This window comes from Catharus ustulatus, chromosome 3, assembly GCF_009819885.2.
Source record: "Catharus ustulatus isolate bCatUst1 chromosome 3, bCatUst1.pri.v2, whole genome shotgun sequence".
Classification (NCBI taxonomy): Eukaryota; Metazoa; Chordata; class Aves; order Passeriformes; family Turdidae; genus Catharus; species Catharus ustulatus.
In genome coordinates, this window is record NC_046223.1 from 37,928,446 (window position 1) to 37,951,915 (window position 23,470).

Sequence of the window (23,470 nt, forward strand, 5' to 3'; positions counted from 1 at the left end):
CCAGCGGCGGCGGCTTCCTCTGTCCCTGTGCAATTCGCGCCGGGCTGGAGCCAGCGGCTTCCTCCATCCCTGCGCGCTTAGTGCCGGTCCAGAGCCAGTGGCAGCAGCTGCCTCCCTGCCTCCCCGCGTGTTTAGCGCCAGGCCAGCGCTGGCGGCTTCCTCCTTCTCCACTTCGCCTCGGCTGGTGGCCGCCACGCCGCTTCTCCTGCTTCTCCCGCTTCTCCCTGACCGGCGGCCACCACACTGCTTCTCCCCATGTCCCCCCAGCTGGCGACCGTGCCGCGTCCCTCTGACCAGTGGCCACGCGGCTTCTCCCCGGCTGGCAGCTGCGCAACATCCCCCGCCCGGCAGCTGCACCGCGTCCCGGCGTCCCCCCCTCCCGGCGGCCGTGCCAGTTCCCGGTTTCCCCCGCCCAGCGACCACGGCTCCCGCCGTTCCCGGCTTCCCCCGTGCGGCCGCAGCTCCCGCAGGTCTCGACTTGGCTCGCAGCTCGCACTTCCGGGTTGGCAAATTTCCGAACTTTGTCCATTATATAAGGCGCACCAGACTATAAGGCGCACTTACGGGTTCGGACCAAAATTTTAGTCAAAAGGGTGCTCCTTATAGTTGAGAAATTACTGTACATATCTCCCACGCTACTGAGACGTGCATTTTTCAGATAATGCTTTTCTGTAGTTACTCTCCTTATTTAAAATAAGTTCTAAATATACATTAAATATTTTACTCTTTGAATAAAACTCAGATTGTTAGAGAAGGTTCAATTTAGTAGTAAAGTTGCATGTGAAGACATAAAGGTCCTCTGAACTTTTATTAAATTACTGGGCACTTTTTTTTTAAACTTCAGACAATGACTTTTGAAAATTTGAGTTTGTCATTACAAATCCATTAATCTGTGGTGCTATACAGCTAAATATTAGTTACATTCACAGTCATCATTCAGCAATAATGAAGGTGAGAGCTACTGCTTTTTCATGTCCAGTTTCTAATATCTAGGAAAATCATTCTTCCATAGCAGTGCTCTTTTACTTGCTGCTTAAAATAGACTGTGGGGTTTTTGACACCATCCATGCTGGATAGATTTTATAGCTTCACATGGTATCTCTAGTGTTACATTTACTGCTGCCTGAGGAAAAGTGTTATTTATTAATGTTTTTCCTGTATGCTTCAATACCTTTTTTGAGAACAGCAGTTTTCCACAGCTGAAGTGCATGACTTCACTGAAAACTTGGAAAATACTCATGGAGGTGAAATGTTTTGAATTGGATTATAAGATTAAGTAAAGCAAGGACTTGAGAACCATACTTAAGTGTAACTCCTTGAATATTGAAGATGATACTGTATTTGCAGTCATAGTGAAAGGATCTACCTGTAGCCTTATTCACTGAACTTACTTTTCAAGTGTCTTTGCAGAGAAACAGCTTTCTGTGCGTTATTAGTATCTCTGTGTTTTCTATTTTCTTGTTTTCTTCCTTTGGGAAGGCTTTTTGCACTGCCAAACAGATGTGAGATTTTTTTGTCAAAATCTTTATTTTAAAACCATCGTTATGAAGGATATCTAACATTTCTTGTGGTCCACTCAATTTGTACCAATGCAAGCAATTGAATTGGAAATCATGTTCAGCCTAGTGAGGTGGAATCCTCCACATGTCTGGTGGAAGGCAGTTCCTTGCTGATACCAGCAAGTTTGTGACACTGTAACCCACTGTCTGGGGAAAAGGAGCACTTCCACAGAGATTTCTACCTTTGTCCTTTAGAACAGTAGACATCAAAGCTGTACTGAAAGTGTTACATTTGGACATCTTCTTGCAAGGATTATCCTGCTTTGCAAGTATCTGTGACCTTTTCTTAGTCTGTCTATGAAAGACTTCTACAGATAGACTTGTCATAGTCTGTGTGTTTGAAGTAGGATAAATTGATGCACATATTCCTACATGTTCCTGATTTAAGCTTATTAAATATTACACTTTGATCATTCCAAAACAGTGTGATCCTCCCACAGCATATCGGTGATGTCCTTGTAACACAGTGCTTCTTGCATGTTTAAAAGTTGAGAATTAGGATGGGGAAAGACCTGCTGTTTCCTATTCCCTTTCAAATTAGAGAAGAAGCAGTTTTAAAAGATGAAGTATCTGTTAAAAGATAGTGTCTGACTGTTTAAAATTTTTTTCAAAAGAAATTTGTCTTGATAGCTGCACAAGTTATTCTTTAATGTACTTCTGTGTTTCTATAAGTATGTAATAAATAATAGCATATGTGCTATAAATTTGGTGTATAACTGAGGATTATCAGGAGTGTCAAACTGCTCACAGTGAAGAGGTACTAAGACCACTTGATCTCTGCTGCCTTTTGGTGTGGCTGTACTGTGAAGACTTGGAGGACTCTTGCATCCCATTGCTTAAAAATATAATCTGCAAACCAGATTTTTAGATTAAATATAGAGAATATTCACTGAAGTTTGCAATTAGCAAAGAGGGTTGATTTTTGGCAATAAGGAATTGTGGTAGGGTTCTGTATATTCTGTACGTACTTTTGTACATAAGTGCACAGAACATTCTTTTTTTTGTCTGTTGTACAAGATATTAGGGTGTTCAGTCATAAACTGGGAGGATGGAGGCAGGTAGAAAGAAATCGAGATTGTGATCTTTTTTCATGAGGACAAATAGAATTAAATTTTGTGACTTTCGAAGAGGGTCATTTTGACACCTCACAGTGGAGATGTGAGAAACAAAACTAATTTAAGGTTAAGATTATCTTTCCTTTCTTCACCTATAAACTCTTTATTAGTGAGTAACAAACCTACACTTCTAGATGAAAGAGTGTTAAAAAGTGTCAGAACTCCAAAATTAACAAAGTCTTGAAGGCATAGATCGAATTCTAATAAAACACGTAATTCTAATAATTAACACGTAGGCCTGTATAAATAATGCTGAGTTTGACATGGATCTGCTGTCACGGGCAAAAAGTACCTCTAATACTTTTATTTTATTTTGATATTCTTTTGAATATTCTTTTTATAGTCTTGATATTCATTTCAGGTTCTTGGCTCACTCTTTGCTTGAGAAGGAACCTTTTTTTTGAAATCTATTATTAAACAAGGACAAAGAAATAAACACAGTATTGATGATACGTATTAATTTGTGTTACGTTTGGGTTTTTGTAGAGCATGCAGATTTACTGGGACCTTGCCCTGAAGATGAAGCTATCAGTCCTGGGGATGAGTGTATGGATGCAGTTCTAGACGAATCACTTCTTGAAACCTGTCCCATTCAGTCTCCACTGCAAGTTTTTGCAGGCATGGGTGGATTGGCTCTTATTGCAGAGAGACTCCCTATGCTTTATCCTGACGTAATTCAACAAGTGAGTAGAAAAAAATACATGTCAAAAGCCATGCTGAGAGTATTTTGTTTGGTTAAGGACAGCATTTTCCATATCTTTCTCTATGGTTCAGTTTAACTTCTCAGTTATGTGGGTAGGTTACTTCAAAATAGGCAAGTGCATAACTCCACAACCCTGTTCAGCTGTCCCATGTGCTTCCCTGTCCATGTCATAGACTGCATGAGTAGCCATGTCTTTGTGGGACCAAGGCAAGCTGCCTCTGTTAATTTAAAGGATCTTGAGGGTGCAGTAAAACAAAGTTACTGATGTACTATAAAGGCATACTTTCTCATCATTCAATTTTTCGTGAAAGTGTACCCTCATAGATATTTTTATGGTTAAATGAAATTCAGTTCTCAAACCAGATGATGTAATTTTATTAAGTATCATCTTAATTGCATTTATATTAAGAAATAATAGATATTATTTGTATAATTATATATAGAATTCCTCTGGATGCACAACTAGGCATTTCATAAGTATCAATAGTGGCATTACTCCTTTGGCTGCTGTTCTAAGTACACGCTTCTAAATAGGGAAAAAATAACCTGTGAGTTATTCACATTCTATTTGACTATATTTTTGAAGTTTTTGGCTGATAGTCCTAACAAGGAAGAATATTTATTCTTTTTGAAACTGAATTAATAATGAATTAAGGGTGCTATTCAGTACCCTGATTGTAAAATTATGGCAACCATAGGAACCCTGTAGTGAGACTAGATAATTAATATTCATCCTTTATAAATAGTTCTACAAAGGCCTTACAGGTCTAGTACCAATGCAGTTCAAAAATTACAAGTTAAGGAGAAGTATTTACATAAACAGTTACTGTATTATGAATTCCAAGAGGGATATTGGGAACTCTGTATTGAGAATTCTGATACATGGAATTCTGCAAGACATGACAGGTAGCTTATGACCATGAGAAATTTCATTTCTTTTTTTCCTTCTTTTTATATAGTCCTGGGAACTTACTATCTTTTCATAATTTCTTAGCTTGAGGTATGTGTTTAGATTGAAATACTGAATAAGAATCCTGTGTACCATAAAAAAAAATAAATGCAATAATATAAAATAGACTATTCGGAGTGAAGACTGATGATTTCTCCAGACTCTTAATTTTTTACTTTTACTTTTATATTTCTTGAAGTCACCAACACTTCTGATCCTCCTAATGTGAAGATAATTGGAATAAATGCAGTAAAACATGGCTTTGACTTTAAATTAGGAATTTGGTATTCTGAATAATTTCTGTAAAGGCTTTTCATATTAATCTTGTCCACTTTAAATCAGTCTAATGATAAGTAGTAGAATTCTAAAAATGATCAAATCAGTTTATCTGATTTGATAGTTTAGCATGAAAGCATGAAACTTCTGTGACATTTAATTATGAGGGGAACCTCAGTGTCATAATTTAATTTAAATTGTTTGATTATGTCTTGGGGCACTGTACAGCTACTAGTCCTTTAAACTCTGATTCCCATCATAATGCTTGACTGCACAATCCTCTGGTCGTAAAACAGACTGTTCTGTTAGAATATAATAGTAATAAAGCCAACCAAATCAATCAAAAGCTCTTATTTTTGCAATATATAATTAAAAATTAAAGAAGTTTACAATGTTTAATGCCAAAAATAAAAGGTCCATTTCTTATTTAACAGTATGGTACATAAATTAATCTTTGTATTTGCTTCACAGTAATTTGTGTCTCTTATGCCTCTATATTTAACCAACACACTTTAACTGAGGATTTTAGGTTGGCAAAATTAGTTTGATTGCTTGCATAAGTACAATGTTCTAGTACTGTATTGAAAATGCAACAAGTATGCCCTTTTCAGTCATTTAGCGTAGTCCCTGTATCTGCAAATGGCAAAGTATTACATGTGATTTCTTTATTGTGTCCTACATTAAGATTGCGTGTCTTTTCGATCCTTACTATAATAGAATTTTTGTTTACGTGTTCAACTGAATGACTGCCAAATTTCTTTGTTGTTTCTGTTGGTTAAGGTGAGCACTCCAGTGGTTACATCAGCCACACAAGAAAAACAGAAGGACAGTGATCAGTTTGAATGGGTTACCATTGAACAATCAGGGGAATTGGTGTATGAAGCACCAGAAACAATTGCTGCAGAGCCTCCACCGATCAAGTCGACAGTCCAGACTATGTCTCCCATACCTGCACATTCTTTGGCTGCCTTTGGTTTATTTCTCCGTCTCCCGGGCTATGCTGAGGTGCTGCTAAAAGAACGGAAACATGCTCAGTGTCTGTTGAGATTGGTGTTGGGAGTTACAGATGATGGTGAAGGAAGTATGTGCTGTAATTATTACCTTTCTTTGTAGACCACAGATAGATAATTTTACTAAATTTATTTGCACTGTATTGCTTTTATCAGGAAGTTAAAATTGGTTTGTGCAGAGGCGCATTGCAGGGGTCTTTGAACTTGTCTCTATTCAATTCTGTCTGGCAAAGTATTATCAACAATCACCAGTATTCAAGGGTTCTCATCTCATGTTGGACTAATTGTAAAATAAGCACTGATAAAACCTACAGTGACACTCTCAAGATGACTGCATTCAGACAATGATCTGAATAGCTGGAAATGCTCAACTAATTGAGCCAACTTCCTATAATTCTGCAACCAAATGCAGAATTATATGGATAAGACAAAGCTGCAACAGATGTAGCGTAAACCATTGAATAATATTGTTCTACAGAAGGAGTATGATCTAAAGATTATGTTGATTAAATTGCCTGAACAGAAGCTCTACCTTGATGGTGTGAGTTCAGAGGGAGAAATGGGATATTTTTCAAAGAATAAACAAGCCAGGAAAAAATTTGTTGTCAGTGTCTTTGCAAATGAACCTGGAATTCTGCATATAGTTCTAGTATTTGTGTTTCTTACTGTTTTGAAAAACTGGAAGAGTGCGTATGAAATATATTTGCATACATTTATGGCATTTCCTATCACTGGGTGTTCTGTAGTGGTGCACTTGAGCAGTGTTAGTTGATGATCTCAAGATCTTTCCAACCTACATGATTCTGTGATTATGACTTTGAAAACCATGCTAGATTTTCTAGGCTGCATTCATCAGAAGTCAGTCTCTATTTGGCACTCTATAGAGTGGTGTGCAGCATGGACCTCATAAAGACCAGCTGGAAAACCAAGAATCTTGTTTGCCCTCCCTTCTGCTTATCTTTTTATTTCTCTGGTATTTAGCTGTAGGACAGTAGACAAGAAAAAATTGGGCAATAAAAATTCAATCTAGCTGCTTATACCCACCTAATTTGAGTGGTAAATAACTGAGGAACCGATATGCAGTTTCTAGAGTAGTCCCAGTCCCTTACTACTGCAGGCAATTTTTATGTCCTTTTTTCCTTTTTTTAAATAAAGAGACCTTCAGAATTTGGGTTACTTTCTTTTTTGTGTGTGTATGCAGCCTCTACTGCTATTGGAATACCATTCCATAATTTTCTTGATGGGTAGGGGCTGCTTTAATTTTCTACCCATATTTATTCATATGCAGTTTGTGGCCAATAGCTCTTCTTTCGCTGATGCATTTGTTGACAGGAATTGCATTCCTTCGTAGCCTTTGTTTTAGCTGGACTAAACAGCCAATTTTTCTTTTCCCTAAACCAAATGTCTGAATTCAACTCTACAAAATGTGGGTTCAGTTGTACCCAGTAATCCACATTAGTTTTCTGAGTAAACTATTAATATCTTCCTTTTTTGTTTGAAATGCAGCTTTTCACACATGCAGAATCTCATTACTTCCTTGCATAATATGAAGAGCTGCAATTATATATCTATGGCTTCTTATAGATTGAAACATGGATTCAATTGTCTGCAAAGATAAATAATGTGCAAATGTTTGGATTTTTCTCTTTTTGGATTTGACTATGCCTGCAGTTATGAAATTCTATCAGATGGGCTTATTCTCCAGAAATTTTTGATTTTATTTGTGAAGATCCCAGTCAGAGGAGTTTTGATTCCTTCTTGTTAATGTCTTTGCAAAGAATATCAAATAGATATGATTAACACTTGTACGTAAGCATGTGTGCAGATACACATACACACAAATACAGACATATTTGTTTAAATCTTTGGATGATGATATGGCTGGTAAACTCTTAAGAATGAGGGAGAAAATAAAATATTTAAAATAGGTAGCAAACTTCTGGACAGAGTTGACTATTTTATAGTATTTTCACTGAAGCATCTCTGGTTGCCAGTTGCCTCTCTTTATGTATGCACTGGGGAAGGAATGTGAAATGTATTGTTAAATGCAGGGAAAAAAACTGAGACAGTTTCCCATCTCTGAGTGTGTTGCTTTAATAGGTCACTCCATTATTTGAAATGTGGCTTTTGAAAGAAAGTTTTTGCTCATAATGCAAAGTGGTTAACAAATTTAAGTAATTGTAGCGCAAAATTCATACACGCACCTCATCTAATTAAAATTATGTTACTATTTCACTGTGTATTCAACTTCAATAGAACCTTTGTGTGAGTGCATTAATTCACACTTTGGGCACATGAATACAAAAAAGAATCTTACATATGATAAACTACTGCTGCTTTTCAGCTGAGATGCTTAATATCAGCTGATCACATGCGTTCTTTACTTTGTTGTATTTGGAATAATTTAAAATATGTATGTATTTAAAAAAAAAAAAAAGCCCAAACCAGTTTTCTCCCTGGAAATGGCAAAACAGATTTTTAAAATTTAGTTCTTTACCATATCTATGAATAAAATAAAGAAACATGCAACTCTCCTCATAATGATTTTTTTTCTTTGAAGAGAAACACAGTATTAGATAACTTTACTCTATGTGAATGTGTAAGTCCTTAGTAGATTTCTGTATGTTCATTAACTATCGTTAATAGGCTGTATTGAACAATTGAAAGAAAGAAAATGTGGGTTTGATGTTTTTCTTCTCCAACTCAGGTCATATCCTGCAGTCTCCTTCAGCCAACGTGCTCCCAACGCTACCCTTCCACGTGTTGCGCAGTTTGTTCAGCACGACCCCGCTGACCACTGATGATGGAGTGCTGCTGCGGCGCATGGCGCTGGAGATAGGGGCCATCCATCTTATCCTGGCTTGTCTGTCTGCCCTGAGCCACCATGCACCAAGAGTGCCCAACTCGAGCCCCAACCAGGCAGAGGTAAGGTTGCCAGCACAGTATGTACCACCCAGAAGTGCTAAGAGTTTTAATTTAAAAAAGTAAATAATCTCATTGCTTTCGCTGTAGCCTAATTTTTGCAGATCTTAAAAATAATTGTGAAGTACTTCATTAGGTAATGGTCCCTGCATGTTGCAAATAAACATAAATAATCATGAAAGTAGGCTTTTCATGAAAGTAGAGAAAGAAGTCTTGTCTTGAGGCATTAAGGTTTAATCAGTTTCTTTCACAGGACCTTCTTTTTCAAGGCAGGAGAGGTATAATGCTCAATGAATGGTGGTTCTTTAATACCCATTAGATAGTATGACCTTATTTAACATTCATTATCTAAACTTCTGGTTACAAACTATTTCCTTTCAAATGCTTCACAAATATAGATGAGTTGTGAAAATTATTGAATTAATGCAGTGATTTTTGTTACAGTCTTTGTACTGATATTTAAATGAGATCTAAAGACAAAAATTTTCCATAATATTCAAGATCCTAAATAAATTTCCATAATTCTACTTTTTTCAAGGTATTTCCCATGTTACACCATCCTCTATTCAGAATATGTATATTCTGATTTTGTTTTTAGGACTGTAAGTTATCATTTCTGCATAATGTACCAGTTGTCTGTAAAAGTGTTTAAAAATCATTAATGACTTGCCCTCTTTGGCATTTTTTTTGTAGAGGCTTGCAAGAAAATTCAGCCTGGTGGCTCAATATGGATTAGTACCTGCAAAGTATAGGGCTGTCCATATTTTAGCAGCTCTGATACTGATGAAAGGATGAGCAAGCAAGAGATGAAGCTGTGCCTGAGAATAATTCACTTTAATGGCTAATCAAATTCAAGGGGAAGCTGAGAGATTCTACTTCTAATGGGATATCAGGCTGCTGACACATTAACACCTTAGCATTTTTGCATGTTTGGAGGGAAAGGGCAACCATTAATTCTTATTTCTGCTTCAGTGCTACCATGACCCCTTAAATAGCTTGCTTTCTCATAATTCATATCTATCAAGTGATAGATGGTAACTTGAAACTAGAGATCCATCAGGCCTGCACTGAGGCTTGTATTTCTGGGGCCAGGCTCTCCCTTAAGTGCTTTAATTCAGTACTCATGACAGTCCTCTCGAGTGTTAAAGGCACAACATGTTCATGAGTGATGTAATGAGTAATGTCTACATGAAAATAACCACACAGCTGTTTCATCACCAAGACATATTCCATTCCCAGTGTAAAAGTTAGAAGATTATTCCAGACTACTGTCAGTATGATACTTCACAGGTGATAATTTCTTTTACCCTTGCAGTCTGTTCATACATCGTTTCTCTTCTTTCATAACAATCTTTAACAAAGTCACTGCAGAAGATGTGAAGAGAAAATGAAACTTTTCAGAGCCATAAAACAAATATTGCAATTCCAGCTAATTGTCACTGAGTAATGAAAGCAACAATTCACTTGTTTAGGGTGCTAAATATGTAAATAGGAAAAAAATGTTAATTAGTTAAAAAATGCTTATCAGAGTTTCTTCTGCATCCTTTTCACCAATGGCCTGCTAAAATTCAAAAATTAGTGTAAAGACTTCTCAGTACTTCATGTGGGCTAAGCAATGTAATATTGGAGTTATGTTAATTAAATGACTGAAGCAGACCATTGGTAAAAGTTGTACAAGCACTGTTGTAAAATGTGCTATCAGAAAATTCTAAGCATGAGTAACTTCCTTGCTCTTACCTGGAGAGGAGGTAGTGTGTATTTAGTAACCTGGAGATTGAGTGTCAGAGCTACACATGTAACTTGCTGCTCTTCCTATTTGGAGCATTTATTCAAAGTCAACAAATACTGGAGCATCTTAACGTTTCAGTTCTGTTCTCTTGATAATATTGCCACTCCCATCCCCTTCATTTCGCTGTGTTATTAGACTTGACTAGGTTTTAAACAGTAATAATTGCAGAACTGTGATGTCTAGAATTATATTGATTAAGTAGCATTTTAATACCTCTCATCATTTAAGCAGTGATAGTATCTTAAAACAGAATGATAAAAGGCTGACAGTACTGGTCAAATTGAAGAACTACTTTCAACAGGTTACTGCTGATCTCTACTAGAGCTCCATTTATGTAGCAATCTTTCCCGTGGAAAGCTTTGAATTTCACTGGATCCTGATGATATCTTTAGAAAGTTAATAAACCAGCATTATTTTCTTTTGCATAACAAAGGCTGTTGAAAGATAGAGCTACTAAGATGAAATCATGAAATAATTGTGGTTTTCTTTTTTTTTTTACTTAGCCACAGGTGTCAAGTACACACAATACTGCATCAACAGAAGAGCAGCAGTTGTACTGGGCTAAGGGTACAGGCTTTGGAACAGGCTCTACAGCTTCAGGATGGGATGTTGAACAAGCCTTGACTAAGCAAAGACTAGAAGAAGAGCATGTGACCTGCCTTCTGCAGGTGTGTAATTATGAAATTTTGATTAATGAGAGGCACTTAAAGCAAGGATAGTAAAACTGGAGTTTTGTCAGTCACACAGTAGAGTATTTATAATATTTTGGGCAAAAATTATATGCAAAAAATTGTCTTAATGGAAAATTATATAGGTCATATTTTGAGCAAGGCTGTTTTCAGATGTCACTAGACTGCTGCATAAAAGACCTAGATGTGAATTCTGAAGAGAAAGTGAGCAAGGAGTTGTTCTAGTGGATTTCCCTTGGGCTGTCACACACCTGTGTCAAAAGCACTGTACTCAGTCAAAAGTAAAGACTATCCATTGAAGGAGAAGGATATGCAAATAGGTGTTTTGTGTGCCAAACTGTTAAATATTCATTGCTTGCATACTTTCACTCTACTTAAAGGAAGTGCCCGTAGTAAACATCCAGATATTAGTAAAAATCTGGATATTAGTAGAATTCTGATGTCTTCTAAATACCTAAGGAGAAGAAGATTCTGAATAATTAGGCTTTTCAGTCCATTGAGAAATCCAGCCAATCCCTATTGTCTTGGATCAATGTAGGGAATATGAGATTGTATCTAATCATCAAAAGTTTAATTCACAACCTTCAGTTAAAAGCATTAACTCACCTGCAGGGGTTAGAGCACAAAGGAGATGAAATTTTGAAAAAGCTCACCCTCTTGATGAAGATACCATTTTGATGCTCAGTTATTTTAGTCACTGTAGATTACCTGGCACAATCATCATATCTCTTGCAAAAGTACAATAAATAAAATCTGAAAGCATTTTTCTATACAAGAAAGAGGAAAATGTCCTGAATTACTCTCAGCAAAGCTTCCAGGCAGTATTCTACCAGGGAGAGGTTTAGTATGAATGTGATAAGCCATGAAGTAAGGAAACATTTGCTTAGGGCACTCAGCAGTTGAAGGAAGTAGCGCTTTGCTGTCAGTCAGTTGTACAGCAGACTTCCCTTAGTCCCTGCTCTAGAAAGGTTTAGAGAAATTCTGTTGTACAGAGTGCTAATAAGATGCTGCAGCAAAATACTTTGGGTAAGGAGGTTAGAACAAAGAGGGAAAATGAAGGAAAAGAGGCTGAAAAGGTGAGTGGAGTCCCTGGGACTTCAAGCAGTACAACCTGTCAGGCCTCAAAGTTACTTAGTTGGAGAGTTCAGCTGCACAAACCAGAAGTGCTTACATCTACAACACACAGGGCCTGTGAACTCAGGCACAGCTACCCTTGGGACAGGTGAGCAGTCAGGGGGTGCCTTCCCACCGTTGCTGAGGGGAAAGCTGCTCATTGTTTACTCACGTTTGAGCCATGCTCATGAGTAATTGTTCCTCCAGGTAACTGTTGTGCTCACCATAACTTACTGTTTCATCTGTAAACCTTGAAGTCCCATCCCAAAGGAAGTTACAAAAATATTTGAAGCATTTGCAGTTGAAGAAAATAAAAGTCCTACTGCTAGTTGTTATTCTAAAGTGAAAGGGGCTGGTCAGCTGCAGATTTTACTAGTCTGAGCTGGCAAACTTGCTTTGAGTGACTGCACAGGTTTGTCAAAATTCATATTAATTGATCTCCTAAAATAATTCAGAATTATAATAGTTACTCAATTTTATCATTAACCAAAGTTTGAATAATCTCAGAACTGTATAGGAATTCTTAAGAAACATCTTTGGGCCTGCTGAAATAAATACCAGAACTGAATTCACAAAACAGTTAGTGAAGTGTTAGAGCACCTAGCTTAAGGAAAGTCAAAGTTCTTTTGACTGAAATAAAACAGTTTTGATTAAATACTTTGGTGCATTTCAGGTTCTTGCCAGTTACATAAATCCTGCAGGGAGTACCTCAAATGAAGAGACTCAAACAAGCCATGAGGGGAGAGGCCAAAACAGCAGTGCTCTTCCATCCGTTCTGCTGGAGCTGCTCAGTCAGTCTTGTCTCATCCCAGCAATGTCATCGTACCTCCGCAACGACTCAGGTAATTGCTCCTTGCCTCCTTCAAATCAAAACTGCCTTACTTCTGTCTAATCAGTTCTTGTAGAAACAACCGGTGCTCCTTGCTACTTTCAGTACACTTGCCAGTTTAGAATTTTACTAATGCAACATTCACTTGAGCCTTAGAAAACAAAATAAAATAGAATCATCAGACAGAATTGCTCACATTTGTTTTAATATCTCTGTAAATTTGTAGTTCAGTTCTTCAGCTGTTGAAACTAACAGGAAAATGGCGTTTTCTTCTGAAAAGTTTGCATGTTAGTTCTTCTACTGAAGATACACAGAGAAAAGGAGTACTTTATACAGACCATGAAACTTACCATGAAGAAAAATGTTAATTTTAAAGAAAATTGAGGAAATGCATACCTGAATTTGGTAAATGTTGCACATAGTAGGGCAATTTTACTTCAGTCAAAGCTTTTTTCCTTTTATTTAGGAAATACAAAAATAAGTTCTCTTACCAGAACTGCAAAATATTTCAAATATATGGGAACAATTAAATTGTTGGGGATTTTTAAAGCAAAAACAAGTGATTTCTGTGAGTTCATAAAATTTCTGCTCATAATTTTAAAACAAAGATACTTTGATAGTTTTCATCTGGTATGTTGTACCTAGCTGGTGAAACCATTTCAGTCTTACAAGGTGGTGTGAAGCGATATGAATTAAGCAAATGCCTGTGCAGAACTAATGACAAAATCAGTAGACTGGGTTTGTGATTTATGTTCAGTCTCACTAGATGACAGGCTTTAGTATGGAGATGAGCTTTAGGTTGGATTTTTATTAAGTTACTTTGTTTATAAAGATGGATTTAATCCTGAAGTATCTGGAGGAGTTGTTCCAAATCTGAGTAATTTGGTTTTGGAGCTTATTTTGCCTGCCCTATTTTTGGAGCAACTGATAAATGTCTTTGTCACATTTCTGCAGTTCTTTGGGATGCCAGTTGGAGGGTGTGGTGATGTGAATTTATTAAACAGTTAAATAGCTCTGTGAATTATAGCATATATTTTATGTTCGAGGTAGAAGAGAAATCATCCCTTTCTTAAGTATTTCCAAAGCTACTTAGGACTAAAACAAGAATATGGCTCTTTTAATTTGTACTGACTAGGGCATTACATAATCTTGTGTGATGGAATGGAACTAGTTCAAAAAGTCTGCTGGGGTCTTACTGTAAAAATAAAAATTATGAAGATCTCTCACTCGCTAGTCTACAGTTCAACACCTCACCCTAATTTTGCAATTAATTTGTTAGTTCTGTTTTGCACATATTGCAGTGAGGAGAACGAACTAATGATAGACCAAACTCATTATTGCATTTGAAAATACAATGTAAAGCAATCAAGGAAATGATAAAGTAAAAGAATAAAGTAATCTTTCTAACAGATACTCATGAATTCTTTGTTGAAGAAAAGGAAGAGTCATTGAAAGACCTGGCAAAAATGCCATGTCATCTAAAGGATGAAGCAGTTGGTCCTGAGTTACAGATGAATCACAGCTTCTGAAATTGCTTTCTGCTGTTTTCAATAGAAGAATGTATCTGTCTGTGTAAGTCACCTTTAACTGGGAGAGAACAGTCAGATACTGATAGAAGAGATGAGATATGTGGCTAGTGGCAAGAAGTTCAGACTAGTTTGGCTTTCGGGGACCATTTCTTTTCTCAACGTACAAAGAAAAGGCAAAGTTTTGGTGAAGCATGTTCAATTTAAGTATGTCTTCCACTGCTGCACTACTGTTGTTTGTAGTTGGCAGGAGGTGTTGAAATGTTGTGCCTGTGCATTAACAATTAGGAAAGAATGAGCAATGTAGCCGTTAAACTGTATTAAAGCAAAACTTTCCTTTTCAGAGAAAAAAATGAAAACTACTCTTATGTTTACAAGTTCACAAAGAATGGGGTTATTTCTATTGAAATTTAGAGTATGAATGTTTCCTGCTGTATTTGTTCAAAAGTCTATACAACACTATTATTAACAATGCTCTCCTGGATTTAAAAAATAACTTTGCAGTCTTGCATCAGTCAAGCACGTCTTTGGAAGCACTGTAGGATAGCAGTATGAATTGGAAATGTGCAAAAAGGATGACTTCTGGAAATAATGTGTTCTCTTTGTTAATATTTGAGCCAGATGCATTTGGTTGGGAGGAAACCCTTGAAAACAGTTTGTCTTAGTGATAACAAAGCATAATTCCAGTGCACTAATTACTGCTGAATTGAAAGGCAGACAGATAATATTCACATTAATGAGTGCAAGTTGCACATGATGCTGATGCTGTTGGTGTCACTGACACTGAGTGTCAGGAGACATAGATAACACCAGAGAGGCAGGTTGAGAAGCTCTGAAGCTGTGTTAAATTCTGTACAATGCTTGCGGGACTGAAAAAGTCCCTTAATGTGTTTGTAGTTCAAACATTTCACATACAGAGATTACTTTTTTATTATTACTACTATTTTTATTTTATTCTTTAAAATCTTGAAGACCAGTGCAATGTAGTAGAAGAGTTTTGAGTCTTTCCTGATAGAGCTTTATCTGATTTCAAATTTATCTGTCTTGAATACCTGTCTCTTCTCTAGCAGGGCTGAATGGGAATCTAGGGAGAGTAGGCAAGGGAAAAGCATTAGTAGTAATGCACATGGATATGATATTCTAATTTTCAGACTTCTGCTGTCAAAACGTACTTTTATGTGGAAGAGGCAGGTAACTGTATTCTTCCTGTAACATGCTGGACTGAGAAATTAGGATACTGCAAATAGAATGCTGATAGAATGTTCCTGGGTTCTGGCACTCAAGCAGGAACAAACTGTGCCCAGCACAATGGTGGCAGAAATTAGTGATTTTCAGCTGCTCTGTAGCTTTTTCAGATTTAAACGGATACCAGTGGACCAACTGAAGGTTACCTTTATGCTGAAGGTATTCTGCCAGATTTTAGGTGTTGTTGCAATTGTTGTAATAACAGTGATCTTCACATATTTGTGTGCATATACAATACACATAAAATTTAGGGGGGGAAAATGTTTTGATAAAGAAATATGTGCAATGAAGCTGCAGGCATGCTCTCTCCTTCCTTACCAGTAGGCTGGTAACTCTGTGGTAGTATAAGACAGTAAGTATTCTGGTATGGATGTGAATCTTGTATTTTGCTTACACGTGTTCAGATAGCTGCAGGTGTGGCACATCCAGCTTGCAAAGCTCTTTTAGCAGATTGACCTGTGTCACAGTTGTAAATCTATCTAGGTTTTTGTGTTGCTTAAGTTGATTTTGGCATCCTACTTAATTTGCCCAAAACATACATGGACTAGATTGTTATCTGTATAGTTCTAGATAAAGGAATATTGATCAGACAAGCAGTGCTCGCATAACATTTAATCTTCTAGAAACGTCACCTTGAACCATATCAGTACAAAGCAGATTGCTCTGATACGTTCTGCAGCTTCATCTGCATCAAAGTGACGTGACTGTGAAGTCATTGAAAATTGTGAACTGACCACTTTAATTAATTTCTATAATTGCGTTTTTTTCTTGTAGAGAAGGAGGGTTTATCTGTCTTTGAAGAACTTTCCTTAGCATGCAAGATAGCTCTCATCACAAGAGGCAATAGCTACTGTAATCCTCACAATTTCTTGATCATTTTTTTGGCGTTTGTTTTGTGTCTTGTTATGGCATTACTGTGGCTTTTATTATATTTCATTTTGTGAATGAAAAAAGTCTATTTTTGCAGCGGTGAGAGTTTTTTATAATATCTATGTTTGATCCTAGGACTTAACTCATATTTGTAAAATTGATGTAGTTTTTAACTTCTGTATCATGAAACATCTAGCTTGTACTCATTACCAGACATATATGCACATTTCATACCAAAAACTGTATGTAAAACCTTTTGACTATTATCTTGTATACAGCACGTTTCATTTGAAAGAATTTAGGGACTCTTTCAAATGTGTCAACACTTCTCTTCTTGACAAAATGCACAGCAATGAAATTTGCACTGTAGAACAAAAAGTTCCAGCGTACATGACTTATCTTGAAGGTCTAGATTTTTTGCTGATACAAGTAAGAGTTTTTTGACTGATAGGTTTATGGAAACTAATACAAGCTACTATTTGCAAGTGGGAGAGAAGAAAGTGATATTTATAATAGTCTTTGTAGCTAAGAAGATTTATAGAGACAAGGCAGTGGAAAAGAGCAAAAGCACATGACTTTTAGAAAAGGGCAGATGCTGTCTTATTTTTTAATAGGCAATGAGCAGTAAGAAGTTGGGATTTGTCAATACCACAAAATAAGAGTTTTGTACTGGTTTGTCCTTAAACTGGTGTTTAGCAAACCTTGAGATGACTTAGATTTATTTAAAGCCAAATATTAAGATTTTTTATCACCTTTTCGTTGGAAAACGGACCTCATAGCAAGTTGCAGAATTCTGCTTGAATTCTTCTTTGAATTTCCAGGCTTACAGGATGTAGATGATACTGTAATTTTAGCTGGGGTTTCCTTGCATGTTCCTTTCTTAGGCATCTTTCCGTCTTTGGTGCACAAAGATGCTGTGTGATGTGGTCAGCACAGTTTGTAGTGTCATATGCTGAGAAGAGATGATGCATTTTTGTGGGAGGGCTTTGCTAAAAGGATCGTCTTTACTGATCAGCATCTTCCACTTGATGAGAGCCCAGTATTTGCTTCCAATGCGCCTTTCATAGTTTACCAAGTACTACCACATCATGGACTTGTGGATTCATTAATGTTGTGCTGCTTTATCCTGCTGCCAAATACATCATTGTGAACTGTTTCTAAGCAGTACTGTGGACAAATCTGTTGAATGTGAATGTGCTGCTTCTTTTTCCTGACTCTTTTGATGTACCTTTATTAGCTGAGTCCATTGAAGTCATACTGTTCAGGCCTCAGACCATGAACTACACTAGTTGCTGGTCTGCTGAAGATAGAGTATTTCTTTTCCAGCAATCACACTTATTCTAGGCATTACTAGACACACTAGGCATTACATTGTGTTATTTTACTTTCTGCCAAGTAACCCAGTCCCATGGAACAGTGTACTGTGAGGCAGGTACACTGAGCTCTTTATTCATCCATCACTGGAGGTGTGACGGTACTGCTGCAGTGTGAGTGTTGAATCATCGTGCAACTCTGCTTTTCCCTAGACTGTTGGCTTTTTGCTGTGTATAATGAGAGATAGTTGCTATTAAGTTATTTGTTGTTGATGAAATACTTAAGCATATATTGGATTAAATGTATAAGTACCAAAGCTATTTATTAGAGCTCATTTAACTGAAGTTATATTTAGGTCCACATGAGTGTAGCCCTCAGGTATTACCTGTTAAAAAAGAGCATCAGATTGCTGTTTTAAAACAAAATGTAACTTGTATGCTGAGGTGATCTAATGATAAAGTTACCCTGTGACTTTCCTCTTAGGGTCAAAGCCTTTGCTATAAATGAAATTAGAAGTGTGGAGGCATTTTAGATAGACAGCATTTAATTACTGAAATTAAAAATTCTCCTAGCCTTCATTAATGTTAATGAGCTCATTCATTGGTAAAAGAATCATACTGACCCTTTGCCACATTTCGTTATAATTTTGGGATTGGTTTTTGTCTGTTTTGCTGTTGAAGAGCTTACAAAAAAGATGCAGTATTTCACTGTAATGCTGATGTACTAGTTGAATCACGATTTTGAGAAGAGAGCTATGCACTGAAATGATGCGAAACAAAACTGTTTATTTCACAGAATTGACAAGTTTTAAATAACTTCAAGATTAAAATAAACAACAGTAATTTCTACCTGAATTTAACTTTTCAGGTTCTTGTAATCTTTCATTTCAGAGACCCATCTCAAAGATTCTGGTATTATAAGATTAAATGCAATAATATCCATAAGTATGTAGATATAAGAAGTACATTGAAAAAATTAATAATGGTAATATCTGTTCTGTAGTTTTAAATAAACATTAGTAACTTGCATAATTCCTCTAGAATGTAGCTTAATTTTACAGAATGCTTTGGTGCTTCAGATATTGAAAATAAGTATGCATTTAATAGAGACTTGCTTTAGACTGTGGCTGGTGAATAAATTTTCTTGTCTGCATGTGCTTTCTTCCAGTGCAGCCTCAGCTCTGTTCTATCATTTCTTCTAGTTGAGCCAGTATTAACTCAGAGTTGCAAAACTAGAATATACCATCTTCCACCTCATTTGTCCATAAATCAGTGTTACAGTGTGTTTCTACAACTAACTGAAATACCATTGCCAAATTAATTATCTTCTAGGTACCCTGACTTTATTCTATGCATGTACTGGTTTTGAAGTGATTTCCAAAGGCTCAGTTGGTTTAGCAGTTACCAAATTCTATCCATTAATAAGTTATCACCTATATAAGGGATGTATTTCTTCACGTCATTTTATGGAGGAACTGGATGTAGTTTTGTAGCCTAGAAGAAATTGAGCTGATATTCAGAAATGCAGCTGCTCTGTTGTTCCTCTGTGGCACAGGTAATTGTAAGAGAAGTGTTTATTAAAATTAGTTTCTTTTTACTTTTTTTCATGTTATTTGTTTAATGAATTTCTAATTCTAAGCTCTCAAAAGTAATTTTCATTATAAGGTACATGTGAGATACATTCATGTGTACAAAAACTTCTATGGTCTCAGACTGTCTGCAGCTTTGGATCTAGTTTAAAGGCATATGTAGATTTAATTAATTTATTTATTAGTGGAATTAGTTTCACTAATTTCAGTAGCCAAATTGTATGTTCTGTGAAATATGATTAAGAGTTGCAATTCTGGGCCTCAATCATAGACAGAGCAAAGAGGGAAAATTTTTTCAGGACCTGGTCCAGAAAGGGAGAGTGCAGTCTTCTGGACAAAGGTTAAACCTGTTTTCCATGCAACACTGTGAATCCTTGCATGATATGTTTTCCTTGAAAGTAAGCATCTGAGTGAAAACATGAGAATTATATTTGGCTTCTGTTACACACATTCTAAAAATGGTGATATAGAAAATGTAGTTTAAGATTTTTTCGTTTAGAGAATATGTATTAGTGTTTCATTGTAATTATTAATATATCTTAAAAGAAGTACTAAAGTTATTCTTTATTTTTCACACCACTTTTAAAGTATTTTTCATTAGAAAAGCACATTTTCAGTATAGCATGATGATTTCAAATACAGATTTAGTAAAGGCAAGAAAATCTAACCTTTTTCAGCTTTTCACAAGACTAACAAAAATGCAGCAGAATATAGTCAAGAGTTAAAATTTTATTTATAATATTACAACTTCTAGTATAACAGTGTTCCTGTTTCCACACTTATTATACATTAGTGTAAGTTATAATCCTAAATTATGGTGGCCTAAAAATAAAATACCCTTTTGCCTGTTTTCTGGTCTCAGCTATGAAGAGACATATTGCACAAAAGCATTGAAGGCATGGGACTTGCTTATAGTTACTTATATATTTAGTTTGTCTTTCTATGTTCTGATTATTTTCAGTATTTGCCTACATTTCTGTCTTGCATGTTTGCTGGCAATAAAACAGTGCCATCTCTGATCCTGCTATTCAGATTTCATCTGTTACCAACAAGAAGTTGTATTTGGTCTACCTTCATTTACGTAATTTAGCACCCTAACTGGGCTCGTGGGTACACTTTGCAGTCATTGATGCAGCACCCTTAGCCAGACACTTCACTCTGGAATGTTTTTGATACTCTTTTCAGAGACTGGTGGGTTTTTTGCTTTAAATTTAGAAATCATCCTTACCATTTGCAGGTCTTTGCACTTTGTGCTGTACAATTGATTTTCAAAAATGTCATCAAAGTGTAGTGTAGATGTACACAAAAACAATAACAAATAAATTGAGCACAGTTCCAATAATCCCAAGCAGTGCTAAAATAGATTCTTCTTTTTCCTCTTTCTCCTCTTGCCTTTTTACATCTTCCAGTGTTGTGATGGCAGAGGTCCCCATTTTTCCTGCAAATACCTTCACCAGTATTCTGGCAGCTAGCTAGAAAAAAGAAAGCAAATGGTAAATCTAGTCTGACAAACGTGCAAGCTTTGATCATTTTAAAAACAATTCTGTAGTTCTTCATACAACATTTCTTAATGCTGCATTTACTGAGTTGTATCTTTTGTTTTCTTTTTGTATGAACACGTCCATGTTAAAAATAAATGTTCTGTAGGTACAGATTTGATAGGAGTGAAAAATAGGTTGATGCTTTAAGCCAGTTAATATGCTTTATTACAGAAGACATCTAAAATGTATCTTTAGCCAGGTAATTTGTTTCCTTATAAAAGATTATACTGGTGAAAGCAGGTGTGTGAGCATTGTCAAATACTCTGAAATGCCTGGGAAGGTTATATGCATTTTCAGCTTTTCTTAAATATTTAACTGCCGCATAACAAAAACAGTTGAAGATATTCATTCCTGTTATTTTCAAACATGGAAAATGTGCTTCCTTATTACAGTATTACAGTTGTTTTTTGCCACTGAGCCCTAAGAAGGCAATTGCAAGTGAGATCCTTTTTCATGTTTAATAGATCAGCTTTTGGACATCCGTGCAACAGTAAACATTTAACAGAAAATGACTGTCTCTTCAAATATAAAGGTAGTTGTTATATATGCTGATCATTGCAGTATGCCACAAGATGGTAGTACTTTTAGAGTAGCAACATTCTATGCAAAATAAGAATTCGAGTAGACATTTGCATATGCATATATGATTTGTTATCATTTTTGGTTGCAGAAGTGAGGTTGACAGGTCGTTTCTATTACTTAGCTGCTCTTGTACTCTTAATTTACAGTCAAATATCCTCTAGAAACATATTCCCTGTAAAATTATGTTCTCTGGTGACTGGGATGTTGATCTTGTATGTAATCTGCTATGCTGTTTTAGCTTTATGGATCAGAAATTTGACGGGGATTTCTACTAGTTCAGATCACTCCAATTTACTGAAGATATACAATCATTTTATAGACCAATAGCATCTTTCTCTCCTGGCAAACAGTTTTAATCATTAGACATTAACGTATTTCTGCTGTGAGTCTAATTAATGTCATCAGCTCAGAGTATATCTTACAGAAAGGTTAAAAAAAAAGGTATTTCTTACCCTACATTGCATCAGGAATAAAATGTCATCAGACATGCTTCTTACTCGTCGATTCAGTGGCAAGCCAGGCTTTTATCTTCATGAAGGGGTTGCTCTCCTCTCTCAGACAGACCAGATAGGAACACGAACAGTTTCTTGATGAAGAAGTTTATCGGTGAGGATAATGATGTTGCAGAATCTTCCAAATGACTGGTGTTCTTTCTCAGTAATCCACTAAAGCAAGTGTAGTCGAAAAAACAGTAAAGCTCTTTCTCATAATGCTCCTCACTGTAGACTAATTCTCATTAAAATTGAGGCTTTTTTTCCTTAGCTGATGCAGAGCAACAAAATGCATGCTGCTCTGTTTTGTCTTAAAAGAAAATGCAAACAGCTCCTGATTTTATTCAGTTATACTTAGTTATTTATTAAGACTTCAGAAACACCCAGCCTTTGATTTACTCTTTGTGGCAGCCGTCTGAAGAGGCTTTCTCACGTTGACATGCTGTAATTCCAAATGCAGCAAACTACGTGCAGTCACACTATGTAATTTTAGTCCAGCCTGAAAAAGGATGGAAAGAGGTCTGCTTTGCTGGCAGTGGTGTGAACGCTGTCACACACCTGCCTTCAGAGCCTCTGGAAAGAACTCCAAGGTATTCTTCGGAGCATTGCATAACTCAGCCAGGCAAATCTGAAGAGAGGAATGACAGTGGCTTTAGTTGCACACTGTGGTGAGCTGTGACATTGATTAAACATGCACTTGGCACTTGCTGAATAAAGAAGGAGCTACGAGCCACCCTTGCAGACAGTGAGTTGCATAACAATGTGTGATGGCTCTGCTGTTTCATCGTCAGGCCGGGCACATTTTAATCCTGTACCAACGGAGAAAGTGCACGGTGTAAAGAGGAGCAGAGTTAACTGTACTTCGGGGTTTTCTCAGCCAGTGCTGCATGACAAATGGTGACATTAAGGCATTCAAGCTGAAACAGTGTTTCTGCCTTTTGTCTTTTTATGCTTTGTTTGACAGGCAATTGTTTCTATGGGAAATAAATGCTTTTCTTCTTTTATTCGCCACCCAAAGAATGCAGGTTACCATGTAATTAGTGAAAACACTTAAAAATAATCCTGTTCTGATTTCATAGGAAACCTGAACACAATTTTTTTCCCTGCTTAAATCAGAGAGGCAGTTTTTTCCTGCCCATTTGGAAAGGGGGGAGAACTCTGTGAAGTCTCTCCTCCCAGTCTCTCCAGATTAAAAAAAAAGCACAGAATTTTAATAACCTCTGGAAGGAGCTGTATTTCAAATTATTTTATTCAGTCACTTTGATCTATGAAGGCCACCAATGCAATGTGTTTTCATTGGTGTAGCATAAATTCTTGCTGTGAATGCAGCTGTACTTTAAATCTATTGGAAAACTTGTT

General features: G+C 36.5%; 1 protein-coding gene and 1 long non-coding RNA gene across 6 annotated transcripts in view; one reads left to right on the top strand and one right to left on the bottom strand.

Moving 5' to 3' along the window:
* BIRC6 (baculoviral IAP repeat containing 6) overlaps positions 1–23,470 on the top strand; it is a 179,546-nt gene that overhangs the window by 115,463 nt on the left and 40,613 nt on the right. For all 5 annotated transcript variants that reach the window (XM_033056380.2, XM_033056376.2, XM_033056377.2 and 2 more), the window contains exons 61-65: positions 3,161–3,357; positions 5,383–5,683; positions 8,320–8,537; positions 10,827–10,991; positions 12,799–12,967. In XM_033056380.2, the coding sequence (XP_032912271.1) occupies positions 3,161–3,357; positions 5,383–5,683; positions 8,320–8,537; positions 10,827–10,991; positions 12,799–12,967 (1,050 nt within the window). The remainder of the gene's footprint in view (positions 1–3,160; positions 3,358–5,382; positions 5,684–8,319; positions 8,538–10,826; positions 10,992–12,798; positions 12,968–23,470) is intronic.
* On the bottom strand, positions 18,675–23,156 carry LOC116994567. The gene is made up of 2 exons (XR_004417512.1): positions 22,073–23,156; positions 18,675–20,969 (listed from the first exon to the last, which is right to left on the bottom strand). It is a non-coding gene; the product is annotated as an uncharacterized LOC116994567 (long non-coding RNA).